The 17,470-nt window shown below is 47.4% G+C and overlaps 1 protein-coding gene across 15 annotated transcripts; it reads right to left on the reverse strand.

Moving 5' to 3' along the window:
• Positions 1-3,724: 3,724 nt before the first annotated feature.
• HAPLN2 (hyaluronan and proteoglycan link protein 2) lies at positions 3,725-12,932 on the reverse strand. Of its 15 annotated transcripts, XR_004313971.1 has the most exons (10): positions 12,426-12,918; positions 12,207-12,301; positions 11,809-11,870; positions 9,714-9,825; positions 9,154-9,507; positions 8,837-8,953; positions 8,529-8,711; positions 7,768-8,095; positions 7,056-7,675; positions 3,725-3,839 (listed from the first exon to the last, which is right to left on the reverse strand). XR_004313971.1 is itself a non-coding variant. In XM_032464026.1 (9 exons), the coding sequence occupies exons 4-8, from the start codon at positions 9,799-9,801 to the stop codon at positions 7,815-7,817; spliced, it is 1,023 nt and encodes a 340-aa protein (XP_032319917.1). In that variant the 5' UTR covers positions 9,802-9,928; positions 11,809-11,867; positions 12,207-12,301; positions 12,426-12,932; the 3' UTR covers positions 3,725-3,839; positions 7,768-7,814. The 15 variants fall into 15 exon arrangements, 12 of the variants coding, with proteins under 12 accessions (XP_032319917.1, XP_032319912.1, XP_032319913.1 ...); XR_004313970.1 differs by having other exon boundaries at positions 7,056-8,095; XM_032464026.1 differs by lacking the exon at positions 7,056-7,675 and having other exon boundaries at positions 9,714-9,928; positions 11,809-11,867; positions 12,426-12,932.
• Between the last annotated feature and the right edge of the window lie 4,538 nt (positions 12,933-17,470).

The raw sequence follows: 17,470 nt of genomic DNA on the forward strand, positions 1-17,470 counted from the left end.
AGAACTAAGGTTTTCAGTGTAAGAAAAGCAAAGTTAAGCAAAAATTGCTAATCTTAAATCTGGATTGAAAATAGCAGCATGACTTCATCCTTTGCATATTTATCTTCTGTCTACTGAAGAGGCTTAGAATCAGTGACAGACCAGAAACAGTGAATACCCCTTGTGTCCGGATCATGGTGTCTAAATAGTACTTTTCACTAAAAGGAACCTTCGGAGAAATTCCAGGTCTGGGGCAGGATAACTTGTCATACTTGAGAACAAGGAAGTTATGAGACTCAGGTCAGGCTCATGTCAAAAGGACCCAGTAGCCAACTTGAAATGACTCCCACTGGCCAAAGACAAGACAACATCAGTGCTAAGCTGAGTAATGACTGAAGAGATTGAAACAGGTCGAATGGATTAAGAAGTCCATGAGTTCATGATACTAAAAAATAAAATCACTGGTCACCTCCAGATGTTGTTAGGCATCAACTCATAATTTTGAAAGTTAATGGGATATAGCAGATCCTGTTGGTGCCTCCATCCATCTGCCCTTAGCAGTCACCTCAACAAGCCAAAGGCTCGGGGATTATTTTCGATGTTGGGGTACACTTGGCCTAAATGCCTGACAAGTCAGAATGGCCCTGGCAACAGCCCTCAACCAGTGACAGAGGGCAAGTTGACAGACTAAAACCCCAGCCCCTCACCTCTCAGGTGGGAACAGTGGGAGGGAAGTTCCCCACAGCCTCCCCCAGCCCCCAGCACCTTGGAGCTCCAGCTGCCCATAGTCATCAGCTGCTCAATTATTTGGATTATTTACTTAATTACTTGTTGGATTCCCTCCTTTTCCTGTTTCCCTTTCCTATTAAGATCTAGAAATTCTGAGACCCACCAAGTCACAAGCACACATGGGTGGGCATAGCAGCAATCCAAAATGTACATTTGTGATGAGGTCTGAGTGCATTCAGAGGGCACGAGGAAGCTACATGGGCAGGAAGCCCCGACTCCCACATCGTCTATCTCTGCTGCACCGTCCCATCTCTCTCAGCTCACTCTGTAGCCTTGTTGGGCTGGTCTGTGATCAGAATTCAGAGGAGAAAAAAAGCCCACACCTGGTCCATGAATGGATCACTTTGATAGATTGATGTGAGCTAAACATGGGTTGTTACCACACTCCAGCCCCACTCAGGGGTGGCCCTAAAAGACATGGTGAAAGAAAGTCCTCCAAACAGGAGATTTCAAACGATACCCTAGTCATCTACTTTGCAAGGAGAGAGGTGACTGGAGCGAAGTATATACATGGACTCTTGAGCAGTGGTAAACGGTTTGGCTGGTAGGTCAGGCCATGAAAGGGCAAAACTGGAAGATTGGAGATAAGGAAGTCTAGGGAAGAGCTATATGGATGGATTTACAGGAGTGGGCATTGTGTCTATGGCAGTATCATTGAAGAGCATTCACTGCAGAGGAGACATCGAATGGCTAAGGGGACAGAAGGACTCCAGTGGATAACAGCCAGTCTTTGTCCTCCGCCATGCCAGGGCTGCACAATGGGCCCATGAATGGAGTAGTTGTGGCAGTAAATATGGAGACTATGTCAGGGCTCACCAGCATGGGCTCCCTCTCACCAAGGCTGATCTAGCTACTGCCACTGCTGGATGTTTGGTCTGTCAGCAGCAGAGACAAATGCTGAAAACTCAACATGGCACCATCCCTCAAAGAGACCAATCAGCCACTGGGAAGTATGTTGATTACAACAGTACCTCTTTCAGTCTGCAGTGGGGAGCAATAATTCCTTACTGGGATTAATGCATATTCTGTATATGGATTTGCCTTCCCTGCCCAAGTGCCTTGGCCATCACCAATATCAGTAGCCAAGGAAATAAAGGAAATGATTTTTCTTTATGAGATCCCATATATATCACCTCTAACCAAAGGAATCCACTTTACAGTGAAGGAAATGTGACAATGGACATGTGACCACAGGATCCATTGGCCCTACAATACACCATATCACCTTGAAATTGCCAGCCAGATAGTACATTAGTATGGTCTTTTTTTTAAATTGAAGTATACTCAGTTTACAATGTCGTGTCAATTTCTGGTGTACAGCATAATGTTTCAGTCATACATATACATACATATATTCCTTTTCATATTCTTTTGCATTATAGGTTACTGCAAAATATTGAATATAGATCCCTGTGCTATACAGAAGAAACTTGTTGAATATCTATTTTATATATAGTAGTTAGTATCTGAAAATCTCCAACTCCCAATTTATCCCTTCCCACCCCCATTACCCCCTGGTAACCATAACTTTGTTTTCTATATCTGTGAGTCTCTGTTTCATAAATAAATTCATTTGTGTCTTTTTTTTTAGATTCCACATATAAGTGATATCATATGGTATTTTTCTTTCTCTTTCTGGTTTACTTCACTTAGAATGACAATCTCCAAGTCCATCCATTTTGCTGCAAATGGCATTATTTTATTCTTTTTTAAGGCTGAGTATTATTCCATTGTATAATTATACCTAATATGGCCTTTTTACAGCACATCTAATACGAGCTTGGGGAAAACATCCTCTGGATTAAGGTACTGTTTTCAAAATGTAGCATATATATTTTGAACCAATGGCCATTTCATGGTGCTCAAAATGATGGGTTCAGGAACCAGGGAATGGAAGTAGAAACATCCCTCTCACCATCAGTCCCAGTGACCCACTGGGGGAATCTGTGACTCAGTTAAGGCTCAGCAGGGTTAGAAGCCCTAGTTCCTAGGGTGGGAGATGCTTCCACCAGCGGTCACAGTAGGGGTACCACTAAACCTAAGGCTATGGCAGCTTCTGGGTCATTTTGGGCACCTTCTGCCAACTGAGCTGTACATAGGCAAAGAAAAGAATTATATTGGCAAAGACATTTGTTCTTGATTATCCAATGAACAGGCAGTTATGGCAATGTTGGCCTGTCAAGGGCACAGTAATGAAAGGCTGAGGGATGAAGAGATGAAAGGTTGGGTTTTCCCACTGTGAAAGCCTCACAGACCAATGGAATAAGTTGTAGAGGAGGGAGATGTTAAATATTGATTACAGCCTTGGAACCAACTGCAGCAACCGTGACTTGAGTTTGTCCCACTAACCCTCCTGTGATAAGACTTCCTTTTTAAATAATTAGCAATGATTAGCAATTGTGATTGGCCACCACCTTGAAGACTCAGTGAGGGAACAAAGTGAACTTATCATGGAGGCACAAATGGGTCTGAGCAGTGCCAAAGGGGTAGCTGTGGCCAGTATCCTTCGCATTCACCTCTGCAAGGAGAAAGCATCTCAAAGAGCATCTGTGACTCTGCCTGGGGACTTTTTTTTCCTGATGGTGGGAGCATGTTTCTGCTAGGGATGCTACAGGGTTAGCGCTCCCAGGAGAAGCCCTCACCTTTCAGACAGGAAGTTGACCAGTAATACTCTGGACTCTTTGTCCCTCGGGTGGGATTTCCTGAGACAGGTTCTACACTGCCTTCCAGAATTCCCCTGCAGAACTGAGCCCCAGTTGGTTCACCTGCTCTGTCACAACCTTTCATCAGCTTCTCTCCCTTCCCTTTCCTGTCTCACTTCTCCACTCCTCGACCATTGCCTCTTAGCATGACCTCCAAGGTAAACTCCTTGTACTCAAAGTCTTGCCTCGTGTCTGCTTTTAGGGAAGCCTGTTGTCATAGTCAGCTCTGGCTGCTATAACAAATTACCACTGACTGGGTGGCTCAAACAACAAACATTTATTTCTCACGGTACTGGAGGCCAGCAGATCTGGTGTCTGGAGATGGCACACTTCCTGATTCACAGATGATCGTCTTTTCATTGTATCCTCCTGTGGTGGAGAGCAGAGAGAGGAAGCAAGCTCTCCCAAGTGTCTTCTTATAAAGGCACTAACCTCACCACGAGGGCTCTACCCTCATGATCTAATTACCTCCCAAAGGCCCCATCTCCAAATACCAACACATTAGGGATCAGGGTTTTAACATATAAATTTTGATGGGAGGGTACACAAACACTCACTCCATAGTGCCTATTTAAAGTAAATGGGAGAGAATCAAACATGAATCATACCTTCCTGAATGGGTTCTATGTCCTAGTGACAAAGTAGTTGATAAGGGAAATTTTTCTTTATAGACAATTCACAGCTAATAAATGAAGGAGGAACGACCAAATTGGAATATCTCTATTTTGCAATTCTAGTGAAAGAACTGATCTAAATAATGATCATCAGTAGCCATTAGAGAAAAAGTTGATGAGTATAGGGAGTTGAATAGTGGCCACAAAAAGATATATCCACGTCCTAATCCCTGAAACCTGCAAAAGTTAACTTGTTTGGGAAAGGGTCTTTGCGGATGTAATTTATTACATGAATTCATTCCCTAAATTCAGTTAATAGTTTTGAGATGAGATTGTTCTGGATTAGGCAGGTGAGGCAAATCCAATGACAAGTGCCCTTGTGAGACAGAAAAGGAGACACACACAGGAAAAGAAGGAGGCAGAAATTGCTGCGATGCAGCCAAAGGAGCCCAGGAACACCACCAGCCACCAGAAGGTATAAGAGGCAAGAAAGAAGTCTCCTTGGAGTCTCCAGAGGGAGCATGAGACTGCCAACACCTTAAGTTTGGATTTCTGGCCTCCAGAACTGTAAAAGGATAAATTTCTGTTGTCTTAAGCCACCAAGTTTGTGGTACTTTGCCACAGTAGCCGTAGGAATCTAACACAGTGAAGAACTTTATTATGAATGGATCAGACTTACACTACCTGAATTTACTGATCAAACTTAGCATCACTATTTTAGTCCAGCAACCAGACACCATGGTGTCTGTACATATACTGATGTATGTACAGTATCATACTGTACATACTGTACATATACTGATGTGTGTACAGTATCACTTATGAAATATTCCTGGGGAGAAAAGTGTATGTACATTTAATCAAACTTCTAAATATAATTACAGGGGACAGGACAATATAAATGACATTTTGAGGATACACTCCAGAATGTGGGAAATCTGATAAGAAAATAATCCATTTCATAAACAAACAAAGTGGCATAGATAAAATGAAGGAGAAAGAAGTATTATGGCTTAAAATACACAACCAAAAATGTAATCAAATGCAATTTGTAAACCTTAGTTGGATTCTGGTTTGAGCCCAAACTATAAAGTTATATTTTTTAGATATTCAGGAGAAATTAATCATGAACTGAATATCAGATAACATTAATTCAGTTTTGTTGGGGAGTGTGATGGTAGAATTATGGTTATTTTAAAGTCACTATATATTAGAAATACATACTGAGTATTTACAGGTGAAATGATAGGGTGTTTGAGATTTGCTTTAAAATACTCCAGCAAAAACGATACAAATGAGGGGATTCATGAAACAAGAATGATAGAGTTTTGAAATTGTCAAACTGGATGATGAAGTGGTTTGCTGTTCAGTTCTCTCTAGTTTTGTGTACGCTTGAAATTCTCTATAACAAAAAAATAATAGTAACAGCAATATGAAGAGTAGTAATAAGAATTGGTGGTCACGTGTTTTTATGGGCAAAGAAACAGAGCTTTGCAGCAAGTGAAAAGCTCCTCCCACGACTATTTCTCATGTGACCTCTTGACAAAGGCTGAAGGCATCATACTGAAGAAAAGCCATCTTCCTACAGGCTGAGCTGCAAGGCCCAGGATTTTGGCCTTCTGGGGTTCTGACTCCATAATACATCAGAACTTAGAAAACCCAGAAGTGTAGAGGAGTGGGTGACTACCAATATGTCCCAGAACGTAGGCTGCCCTCCTTGCTGGTGGTAGATATCAGTGCTGGTGCTGTTCGCCAAGTATTTTCAGTTCTACCTCCAGGCCAAAGCAGGATTGCTCTTTCCTGCCCCCTTGTGGTTGAGTGGGGCCGTGTGATTAGTTCTGGAGAATGAGTTGTGAACAGACAAGACAGGTGTCCCTGGAGATTGTAGCTATTAATTGCTTGTATAAGACCTTCAGAGCTCTTTTTATTTTTTCCTTTGGCATGGTGATTGATGGCATTTGAGATGGTGGCTTCTCCATCAACCTGGGTCCCTGAATAACTAAAATGAGAAGAGCCCCCTTGTTAACCATGATGCACATGTAACCTGAGTGAGAAATAAACCTTTGGTGTTTTAAGCCATTGAGATTAGGGCTCATTGAGTTGAGAGATAGAGATTAGGGATTTAAGCCATTGAGATTGCTTTTTATCACAGCATAATTTAGTTTACCCTGGCTAATCAGTGCCATATAGCAACCAATTCTACAGGCTAGCTGATAACAACCTGAATGATAATTATTATTGTTCTTCTGTTATTATCCTTATTATTTATTGATGATTATAAGCACCAGTTATGGAGTGCCTCTTATGTGTACCAGGCATGTACTACCCAGTCCAGGCATTGTCTCAATTACTGCAATTACTGCCCACAACAAACTTGGGAGGCAGATACACTTATCACATGACCAGGATGAGAAAACCAAAGCTTAGGAACTGGCACAAATATTTCACTTGCTATATGAGAGTTACTGGAGATGCTTTTCATTCAGTCATCCTCTGTCCCTTACATAAAGCCCCATGGGATAAATTTTCTTTAACAATAATTCCAAGAAACCTCTTGGAAAGCAATTTTACAACATGTGTCAAGCACGATTAGAAAGTTCATACTCTTTGTTCCAGTCACTACTATTCTCTAGCCCAGGATTTTTGTGGTGCAGTTAGATTGCTTGAACAGTAATAAATGACTAAATAAATAAATAGGATATATAATATAGTATACATTAAGGAAAATAAATTAATGAAGTTTGAGTTGTTTAGAGTTACTAGCATGTTTCTTTCAGCCAGATGTTAAGAATGTTCCGGGTCCAGTTGCCCCTTTTGCCCTGAGGCCATGGTGGTGGTAAACGCTTAATCGAATGAGCAATCACTCTGAAGTATCAGCCCAGCGAGGACCTTATTGTGTTGGTTTTTGCTTCCTCCTCCTTACGAGGGGTTAATTTCCTGTCAGTTGTAAAAAGCTGTATGAATTTCCTACCTTTAGTAGTAATCCTGCAAACCCTTCTCGGAGACTGGCAGGAGACAAACACATTTTGAAGTATGTTTAGGTCCACCTTATATTTGTTCCGTGGTGCCCAGGGGCTAAGCCTGGGGGTTTGGAGCGCTCCTGGCAGATGAGCTAGAGCAGTCTTAGGTGAGTGTGTGGCGCCCCCGCGTGGTGCCTGGCACACCACCACCCAGGGTTCTCACAGTGGGCGGTGTCTCCAACTCTCCTGCCACCTTTTGTTGCCTGCTCCTTGAAATCCCTTTCTTGCAGGCTCACTCCTCAGGAGCAGTGGAGCTTCCTCTTAGTCTGTCTTCCTAGGCGCGCCGTCAGCACGCTGGGTGCAAGGTTATCCCCCTCAACCCCCGACACCTCGCCGCGCTTACAGCTTCGCCCAACACAAAATGTCCTAAAGTTATTTTATTGCTGTATACAGAAGTCAGTTAATGCCCCCTGGACGCCCCTCCTGCTGCCTAGTAGGGGCTGCGAGGTCGGCTAGGGGCACGCGAACCGCTGCAGGTCCTAGGGTTGTAGCGGCGCTCCGCCACCAGGGGCGCCACCACCCTCTCTCCCCGACGCCCGGCCAGCCGGGATCCTTGGCCCGCAGCGCCCGGCTGGGAAGACAGGTAAGGAGGGGCCGCTCTACGTCTGATGGAAGGGGAGGCTCGCGGAAAAGAGGCAGAGAGAGACCCCTGCCACGACTTACTTAGACTTTGTCCCTCCCGCGCTCCCTGGAGGGGGTGCGGTTGGCCCCTATTCCGAGTAGCAGTAGGTCCCGTAGGCCGCCTGCTGGGGTCTGGGGAAGCCGAAGCTGCGCACTCCGGGATCCGGAAGGCCCCCGCAGCGCGGCCGCGGTGTGGTGATGGGGAAGCGCACGCTGCCATCCGCCAGCCAACCTCCATCGCATTGGTCCAACCCCGAGAACTTCCAGGCGGCGTAGAGGTGTCCGACCTTGGCCACCGTGGCCCCACGCCGCCGGCACGCCGCATGGGCTTCAGACAGAGTCAGCCGTCCGGGCACGAAGAACACTTGGCCTGGGGACAGGAGCGGGTCACCGACGGACCGAGAGCAGGGCCAGCTGGGGGTGCGACGGGATTCAGGCCCCCAGGGAGCAGAGTCGGGGGGCAGGTGTGGAGGAATGGGTCCGAATTTGGGTAGGAGGAGCCGGGGTAGGAGGAGCGGGAGTAGGGGAGCTGCGGGTGCAGGTGGGGTTGAGGGAGGAGGGCTGGAGACTGGGTGGGCAGAGCGATGGAGGGGGGACGTCTTGAAGAGACTATGGAGCGGGCTGGGATCTCAAGCCACCAGCCTTCTACTTTCCCCGCCCCATTCTTCAAAGCCCTCCCCATTTTTCAGGCGGGGTCCTGGCCCGCTCGCCCCGCCCCGCCTCATTGACAGGCCGGGACCTCCTCTGTCTAGAGTCAGGTCCCGCCCCCTCCGGTGCCCTATGTGGCTGGCCCCTCCCCTCACCTGCCAGTGCTGAAGTAAAGCAGAAAGCATCGTAGCGGTCGCGCTTGAGGTCGCGGGGCCCATAGCTGCGGATCCCCGGCCGACCTCTCCCACCGCACGGAGCGCGCGCAGTGAGCACAGGGTAGCGCACAGAGCCCTCGAGCAGCCAGCCCGCGTTACACCAGTCCAGACCCTCGGTCCACGCTGGCAGGAGATGGTTGGGGGATTAGAGGCTTCACAGGAGGAAGTCCGACCCGGAGTTTGCCTCCAAGGAGCTCCACGTGACAGCCCGGAGGGCGCCTGGGCGGTGCCCGGGTTCTGCGGCTCACCCTGGTACAGCTGAGCGTAGGTGGCCAGGCGTCCGTCCTGCTGCTCGCACGCCTGCTTCGCCTCGTAGTAATTGAACTGGTACCGGCCCCGGCTGGGCTGGTACGGAAACACCACACCTGGGGAGTGGCGGACAGCCTGGGGAGGGCCGGCAGAAGGAGAGGGGGAAGGAAGGGTGGCACAGCCCAGAAGAGATGGCTGGGGGTACCCCGGGAGCGGGCGGGGGAGATGCTGTGGAGGAGCCCTGGGAGACCCGAGATGAAACGGCCGAAACCCCGCAGGAGAGGAGGGAGCGGGTCCGGCAACCAAGGGGCCTCACCCTCCAGGCGCAATGTCAGCGCTACGCTCTCGTCCTCGATGCCATTGATGAGCTCACAGCGGTACCGGCCCTCGTCCTCCAGGCGCACGCCCGCGATAACCAAGGAGGCATCTAGCCGATGCCCCTTCCGCATCCTGGCGCGCTCCCCCATGGGCCCGTAGCCCCGGGCGTGCAGTCCGTTGGTGATGAGGATCGGCGTTTCCCGGAGCTCCCCTGGCTCCACTTTGCTCCAGCGTACCTTGTAGCTGGGAGGCGGGGCGCCCAGGACGCAGGGCAGCGTGGTCGTGGCCCCACGACGAGAATGAATGACCTCGTGGATGGGGGGCAGGAGGTAGTGGGGGCCAGGGTGGGGTGCTGAGCAGAAGGGGCCACAGTGGCAGGAACCCCCTGACCCCCACTGCCCCAAATGCCTATCCAGACCTCTGCTCCCCAGACTCCCCCAACCCTCTCCTCCACCGCCCACTCAGCAATGACTCTCAGTTCCTGAGTACCTCCAACAGCTGCCCTTTCCACTTTCCCCACCACTGTTCCCCAGATTCTGGGCCAAGCTAAGGTCTTACCTGGGTCCCCCAGGGCTTTGTGGAAAGTGGTGAAGGCCCAAGGGAGAAGGAAGCAGCAGAGTGTGGGGAGACTAAGGTGGCCTTGCATGATGGGGAGTCAGCCCAGCGCAGTCTGCAGGGCACAAAGGGTGGGCATCCCTTAGGACTAAGAGTGGAGGGTGGGGCAGGGTAGGAGATGAACTCCCATCAGGGATTCCTCAGAGGGGACTGTCCAGCTGGAAGCCATGGGGGCAGAAGTTGGTGGTAAAAGGAAAGAGATGGGGGGAGGGATTAGTAACAAATTTCACTCCACCCAGGCCTCCTGTACCCATCTCCCTCTCTCACATTCCTTCAGTCTGCAGGTCCTGATTTAGCACCTCCTCTACCTATCTGCTTCCCACGTCTTGCCTTCCAGATTGCCAGCTCTGGTCTCCATCCTCTTCTGACACCCATTCCATCTGAAGCCAGCGTAAATGTGGTCTTGTCACTCTCCTGCTTAAAACAGTGTCTCCCTATTGCCCTGGAGATCAAATCCAGTCTCCTAATCTGCTTCCAAGGCTCTCTGTGATCCAGCCTCTCCCTGCACCTCCAACATCGCCCCCTCCTCCCTGCCCCTCACCAGCTGTGCCCTCTGCACTGTGCTCCAGACATGTTCTGGCTCCAGCACAGTCCAATTTCACTCTCACCTTCTTTCAGGCAATCAGTTTGAGCCTCACCTCCTCTGGGAAAACTTTTCTCACCCCTCAGTTCATCATGCTGTAGTGCACTGTGAGCTACTCCTCTGGTTCCCCTACTGCACTGGACTGGGGACTTTTTTTTCTTAGAAGTACTTCTGTTAGCAGCTAAATTACAGTGCGAATTTGAAAGTAATACATATGCATATGTAGACTATATCCATGAGATTTCCAGTAATTACAAAGTTACAAATTATAAAGCAATAAAAATGATTTCAAACGTGGTCATCTATTTCAGGAGTTGATTCTCTCCCCCCTTCTTTATTGTACCTATTCTTTATCACCTTGGCCATTTTGTTTAAATTGGATTGAGGACTCCTTAACCTAGTTTTATTCATTTTGAAAATCTGATTCCTCCACTTCCTAATTACATGACTTTGAACAAGTTGCTTAACCTCTCTCTGCCTTTAATCTCTTCATCAGTAAAATGTGGCCAATAATAGCACACCTACCTACCTCGCTGAGTAGTGGTGAGGATTAGATGAAATAATATATGTAAAATAGGGCCTGATATTTAGTAAGTGTTGTGTATATGTTGTCATCTGCAGCTCCCAGAATAGTTTCTGGCACACAGCAGGTGCTAAATAAATGTGTGTGTTAGTGAATGAGCTCACATTAAGGACTTCTGGGAAGAAGAGTGGGGACACAGATGAAGGAAATACTGAAGAGGAGTCAGAAAGCTAATTTGCTGAGCTCCGTCTTCCTGCAGATGAAGGACAGAGCCGAGCGTGCAGCAGGGGAGAGAGAGGTTAGGCGCAGAAAGAACTGCCTGATGGTTATAAACGAAAGCCTCTGGGACAGAGACATGAGCGAGAGAACCACGTCTGCACAGGAGTACCTGGTAAGCACAGTGATAGCGGGAACTCAGATTGATTGAGGGACCAATAGTAACGATAGCCACCACTCACACGTCTAAAGTCTAACATGCCTGAAACTGCTCTAAGCACTTTACATGTCCACTTTAATATTTATTCCCCTTAGCAATCCTATGAGGTAGGAATGATGATAAGTCTCATTTTATAGATGCTTAAAGGTGCACACATTTCAGGAAACTTGAGTGAGGTTACGCAGTTAGTAAAAGGAGGGGTTTGCTGGGACTTGAATCTGGATTTAACATGAGGTTCAAGCTCTTCATTACTGATCTGTATTTCTGTATCTCAAAGTAGGTGCACATATATGTTCTTCATACCCCTTACAGAGCATGAGAGAGCAGCCCAGGGCTCCAGTGCCTACCTAACCCCACCAACTTATGATGTTTTATTTAATATACATATTCATAATTTTTATGGGACAATTTTAGGTATAATATAAAATTATTTCACTGGTAATTATTTTATGAGCATTCTGATCAATAGTATGCTGTAAGATATTTTGACACTGACCTGTTAGACGCGAGTCTCTTCACAGGGTTGGAGGGAGCAGTGATTGGCAGCGTTTTGTCCTGCTTGAGGAAGAGGTTCCGGATGAAGGAGTTGCCTGGTCCCCTGGGATGTCCAAGTGTCTCAGAGCCCCAGGACTTGGGGCCCCTGGTCAGTGTGGTCTCTCCTTTTGCATCTTTGAGGAAAGGCTTCTGCCCTGAGTTCAAAGAAGCCAAAGTGCCAAGAACTCCCCCACCCATCACTCCACCAAGCCAGGCTAAGTGACCGGAGTCCAGCTCTGTGACTGGGCACTATATCTGCGGCACTCACTGTCCTGGGCCCAGGGGAAGACAGGGCTTTGGAAGAGGCATGGGGATCCATGATGATGGATGGAGTAAAGGAGGCAACACAGGAATGATTACTTGGAATATTTCGGAGAATGGAGTGCCTTGTATCTTCTAGATGCTCTTGGACCAGAGAAGGGGTGGACTGACTGGTGGGTATGAGGATGTTGGACCTATAGGTATGGGGATGAACAACAAATGAGGCTCAAAGATCCCTAAGTGTCAAACTCCAGCTGCCTCCATTTTTCCCTACAGGCCTCCTCTACGCAGCACCACCCACCCCAACATAGTCCTCACCTCTGCCCTCCGGTGCCTGGGTGCGCATTGCCTGTGGGAGGGGACTCTCAAGGTAAGAATCAGACTTCCAGGACCTCCAGCTGCTTCAAGAAACCTGATCCCTTCTGTCCAGCCCCCCTGTCCGTCGTCTGTCTGTCCTTTCCTTCTCTGTCCCTACCCCATCGGAAGCACAATTTCCCATTGTCTCCCTCTTTTCCCCTATTGTTGAATAACAGGGGCCCTTTCTTTATCCTGTGGGTAATGGCAACGAAATGTCAACAGCTGGGGATGTGGGATGCAGGACCAGCTGGCACACACCACCGGAAAAAGGGCCTGGGTGAGGGCGGGCTCAGAACAGGAACTGACATCCCCAAGGAAAAGAAAATGGGGAAATGGAGAGAGAAGGTTGGTGAGAAAGTTGAAATAGGGTCCCTCTCAATATTTAAGCTTCAGGCTCTAAAGAGATTTTTGTATAAGGCCAGGGGATGGTTGGGCTCCATGGAGGTCAGAATGAGCGGTTAGAATTGTAATAGGAGAGGTGGAAATTAGACAGCAAGGAGAATTTTTTGTGTCTCTGGGAAGGACATAGGAATTTCTGAGGATGGAAAGACTTTGGAAAGCTCTCCGAGAGAGGTCATCTTGTTTGTTCCCTAGTTCCCCACCTCCTCCAGCAGATGGATAATCTTAAAGTTCTCAAGAGAAAGGAGATCCTTACCATCCCCAGCAGGAAATTCACTTCTCTAAAGTCCATTTTATTAGGACATTCTTTTTGAAGTCTAAACTCCTGCTGGAATTTAAGTCTTATTTTTTAAACCTTTCTATTGAGGTATAATTTACATACAACAAGGGGCAGGTCTTAAGTGTACAGCTCAATAAATTTTGATATGTGTACACACCATGTAACTACCATAGATCAAGATATACAACATATCCAACAGCCAGAATAAGCCTATTTCTTTTTTGTATGCCTTCCATGCGAAAGGAGGACCCCCTCCGTAAATAGCCAGTTAGAAACGTTTCGAGCTTCAGAGGACCTCTTAGCCTCTTTTCTCTTGGCTGATCAACCCACCATCAGTAGCTTCATGTCACTAAATCATACACTTTCAGAACTGGAGGAGACCTCAGGACACTTAGCTTCCTCATTTACCAGACAAAGAGCAGAAAGGAGGGAAAGCAACTTGCCCAAGATCACACAGAATGCAGTTATAGAATGTTTTGCTAGAATGTTCTGCTTTGCCCACTAATCCCTCTTCCAGTCCTCTCCTGGCTCTCCGAGACAGCGGAGCCCAGGGCCTTTACTGGGGCCTTATTTGATAGCAGGGAGCCCACCCCGATCATGGCCTTTAGGCACTGGAGTGACTGTCTTTTTCATTCCGCTCTGTCCCTTCCTAAGCCCTTCCCTCTTCCTCCCAGAGTGAGGGACAAACGAGAACAGACAAATAGCCGCCTGTCTCCTCTGCTAGGACACCCTGATCCCGCGCATCTGATTGGCTTCTGCCCAACGCAAACAAACAACCTCCCGCAGAGACCCAGCATATAAAGGCTCCAGGATGACAGTAGTGCCCCCGTTCCCAGGCTCACCCTTCGCAGCTCCTTGCTTTAAACTGTGGTTTGGAAGTCTCTGATATGTAAATCCGTAAAAGATTGAGTCTGGCAGGGAGGAAGGCCTGGAACTATTTGATAGAACCCTTTGAGGATGGAATGAGAAAGGAACAGAGCAGGAATAAATACAGTGTGAATAATCCAACTGTGTTTAGTTTGCTCCAGGTCACGTTCATTCTCAGTTCTCCCCAGGAGACACTGCGAGGTAGGAATGGGGTAAGACGGCTCAGGCTTGAGTTGGGGTCTTTTCACTGAACTGTATCTTCTGAGGAGAGGCCTTTGTCACTCCTGCTACCGGCTGACCAGGGAGAGGGAGGTGGAACCATCTTGGACAAGCATGAAGTCCTGCCACCTCTTTCCCTGACACCCCAGACTCAGCTTCCACCCTCCAGGCACATTTAGCTGACCAAGGTCCTGGCCCCTTGGTGATGGCAAGCATGGTCCCAGTTTACTACTGGGATTGTTGCATGAAGGACTGGAAGAGTTGGCAAAGCAGAGCGAGGCTAGGTGTGCCTGGCGGGGCTTCCCTCTCCTTCCAGTGAAATTCACGTGCACTCACAGCTGCCTCCCTGCGGCCGAGTCTTCTGTAGACGCTGCAGGGCAGCCTCACACTCCTTCGCTGCTGGTTCTCACTTTTCTCCTCCTCCCTGGGAGCCCCCAGGATGCTGTCTTTTCTCTGGCCCTGGCTCAGACCTCTTGTGGGGCTGGATCCTGGCTGCACTGTAGTACAATGTGGGAGGTGAGCCTGGGGATATCAGCCTTGTGGAAAGGCATATTTTCCACTCAGGACACCCAAATGGCTTTTGTACTGTGGGTAGAGTCAAGAGTGGGAAGGAAGAAGATGTGGCCATGCCTTTGGGTGGAGGGGGCATGAGGCCATGGAGGCTACAGGGAGGAACACAGGACCACTTATCAGATACTGACTTCTTATGAGGCTCTATACCAACCTTCTGGAACTTCAGACTTCCGAATTATCAAATGGGAACCACACCTACGCAATGGGACGGGCTGGTGTGAGGGTGATGGAGCAGACTTCTACCAAGTGAAAAGCACACTGTGAATGAGGTTCATTGTTATAATGGTTCGTTCAACTGGGAAAAAGTTTAAAGAAGGAGAGAACAAGGTGGGAAAGAGCTGAGCCCCATTAGACCCATTCATCCTCGCACTAGCCACATTCTCTAAGAAAAGACGGGGCCCCTCATGGGGCTGGGGTCTCTCTCTAAACAGTGAGGGTGTCCCTCTCTATTTTTTCATCTCAATCTCTCTATTTCCATCTCTGTGAAGAATGGGAGGATGCCACCACCAAGCCTCAGATGCCATGTGGAGCCCTGACTGTGCCGGATCTTGGGCTGCCCTGCCTAGCTCAGAAGTCCTGGACAGAACTCATTTCCCTGTGGGTCAGACCAGCCCCTTGATGTGGGGCTTTTGAGAAGTGGGCCTTACTGATCAGAACCTAGAAACTAGAGGTGAAGTTGTCCAGAGGGAGGAGCTGGCTGGCTCCATGGGCAGCTTCTTTCTGGCTCTGAAAGGTCCTGAAGGAATGGGAGGGGAGTGTCTTGTCCTCATCTTAACCTGGCAGATATTCAGGTTTGTCAACCATCTCTGTCCTGAGGGATAACACCTGTTCTATGTCCAAGGTAGATGGGGGTGAAGCAAAATGGTAGAAAGCGCAGAGAACAGTAAACGACAAACGTCTAGAGGCTATTTTCATGGTTACTAAGATTTAACAATTATATTTTACATATTACTGATCGTGTTACCTATCACTTCTGTTTGTCACATCAGTTCATGACTATTTTCAAGGAGACCATTGAAATTGTATTTTTGTTCAGCCGCTTCTGCAAATACCTTGAAATCCCAAGTTCTCATTTTATCAGCCCTTCTCATTCTCCCAGGTCTCAAGATCTGCTCTCTCAAATCCCTGCTTCTGTTCTCCTTCTGGCCAATTTGTGTTGCATCTGACTTTACTTCATACAGACTCTCACTCCTAGTCTCACACTGGTCAAACTTAGCCCAGAAGTAAGAAGATTTGCAAGTAGTAATCAACCATTCTCAGACCAGAATGTGAATAACTGGAAAAAGTGAGCCCCAACTTATAGTTCTACATTCTTTCACATGGGAGACGTGAATACTCTCACAGTATTATCATTCCCATTTTATGGGCAAGGAAACCAATGTCTAGAGAAAGTTAGTAAATTGCTAGTAAGTAACCCAGGTGGCTCATCTCCAAAGGTAGATGAATTCCTCCCTTCTGTGAAAGAAAATTCCTCCAAACTTAGAAAAGGCAAAATGAAGATGGCTTGGGTTTTGTTCTTGTTGGTATCACTGTAGAGCATTGTCTGCAAGATTGCATGACACTCAATTGACTCTCCTGGGAAATGTAACTTTATTGCTCCAGCATGTCTGATAAATAATCAACAATGACACAGGTGAAACATTTATAGTCCTGTATGGTTAGTGGTTAACTTGCAGAGGTTGATAAAATGATAGGGTTTATTGCCCAATAGCAAAGTCAACCACAAGGGTGTTCTGGTTTTATTATCCTAGAAAGTTGACCAATCTACATCTAAATTAGTAATCTTATTTTGGCAGTCCTTTTTTTATTGACTGTATAAATCCCTGTTTCTCAAATGCTCTTCAAAGCAGCTCTGTTGTCTTCTTCCTAGTTTCCGCATTAATGAGTTAAAAAAATCTTTGACATGAGTAACAAATAACTTTGACAATTGTGTCTTTTCACTCCTCAACTTTCCTATATTGAAGTCAACACACTAGTGCTTTCTGTTTCCCTCAAATAGCAGATCCACTGGTACAACTAGCACGTGAGTTCCCTGCGAGACTGAACTCGCTTGAGGGGAGGACACTTGGAATCTCCAGCCTGCAGAGGACCAGCAAGGGCACTGGAGGAAGTGGCCATTCTCAGCAAGAGTCCACAGTGCCGTCTTGTAGTTACAGCTAGGCTGGCTGCTGCTCCAGTGGGCCACCACTGTTAGAGCAACTCAGTTCCATTAGCAACATCACAGACTATAATGTGTCCCTTGTGCTTCCTCCAGGAAGCCTCCCAAGAAACAGCTGAACAGTTTTCTCACCTGGCATACACTAGGCCATTCAGAAAATATTTACTAAATGAACAAATAAAACTGAGGGTTCCCCCCCACCCCCAGTTTCTGTAAGCTTAACCAAAAGACAGGGCATAATGGTTAAGTTCCACAGGCTCTGGAATTTGAGTGTCTGGAGATAAACTTCAGACAACCTATTCACTAGATAAAATTAGGCAACTTACCTTCTTTTTATTTCAGTGTTTTTGTCTGAAAATGAGGATAACAACATCAATAATTAGAACAGGGCCTGACTCATAAAATGCACTCAATACATCTTAGCCCCTTACTACTGGTGAGCTGAAGTGTCAAAGGGAGCAGAAGCAATCAAAACACAGATACTGACTGATTGATTCTAAGGGATCACCT

This window comes from Camelus ferus, chromosome 21 (assembly GCF_009834535.1).
Source record: "Camelus ferus isolate YT-003-E chromosome 21, BCGSAC_Cfer_1.0, whole genome shotgun sequence".
Classification (NCBI taxonomy): Eukaryota; Metazoa; Chordata; class Mammalia; order Artiodactyla; family Camelidae; genus Camelus; species Camelus ferus.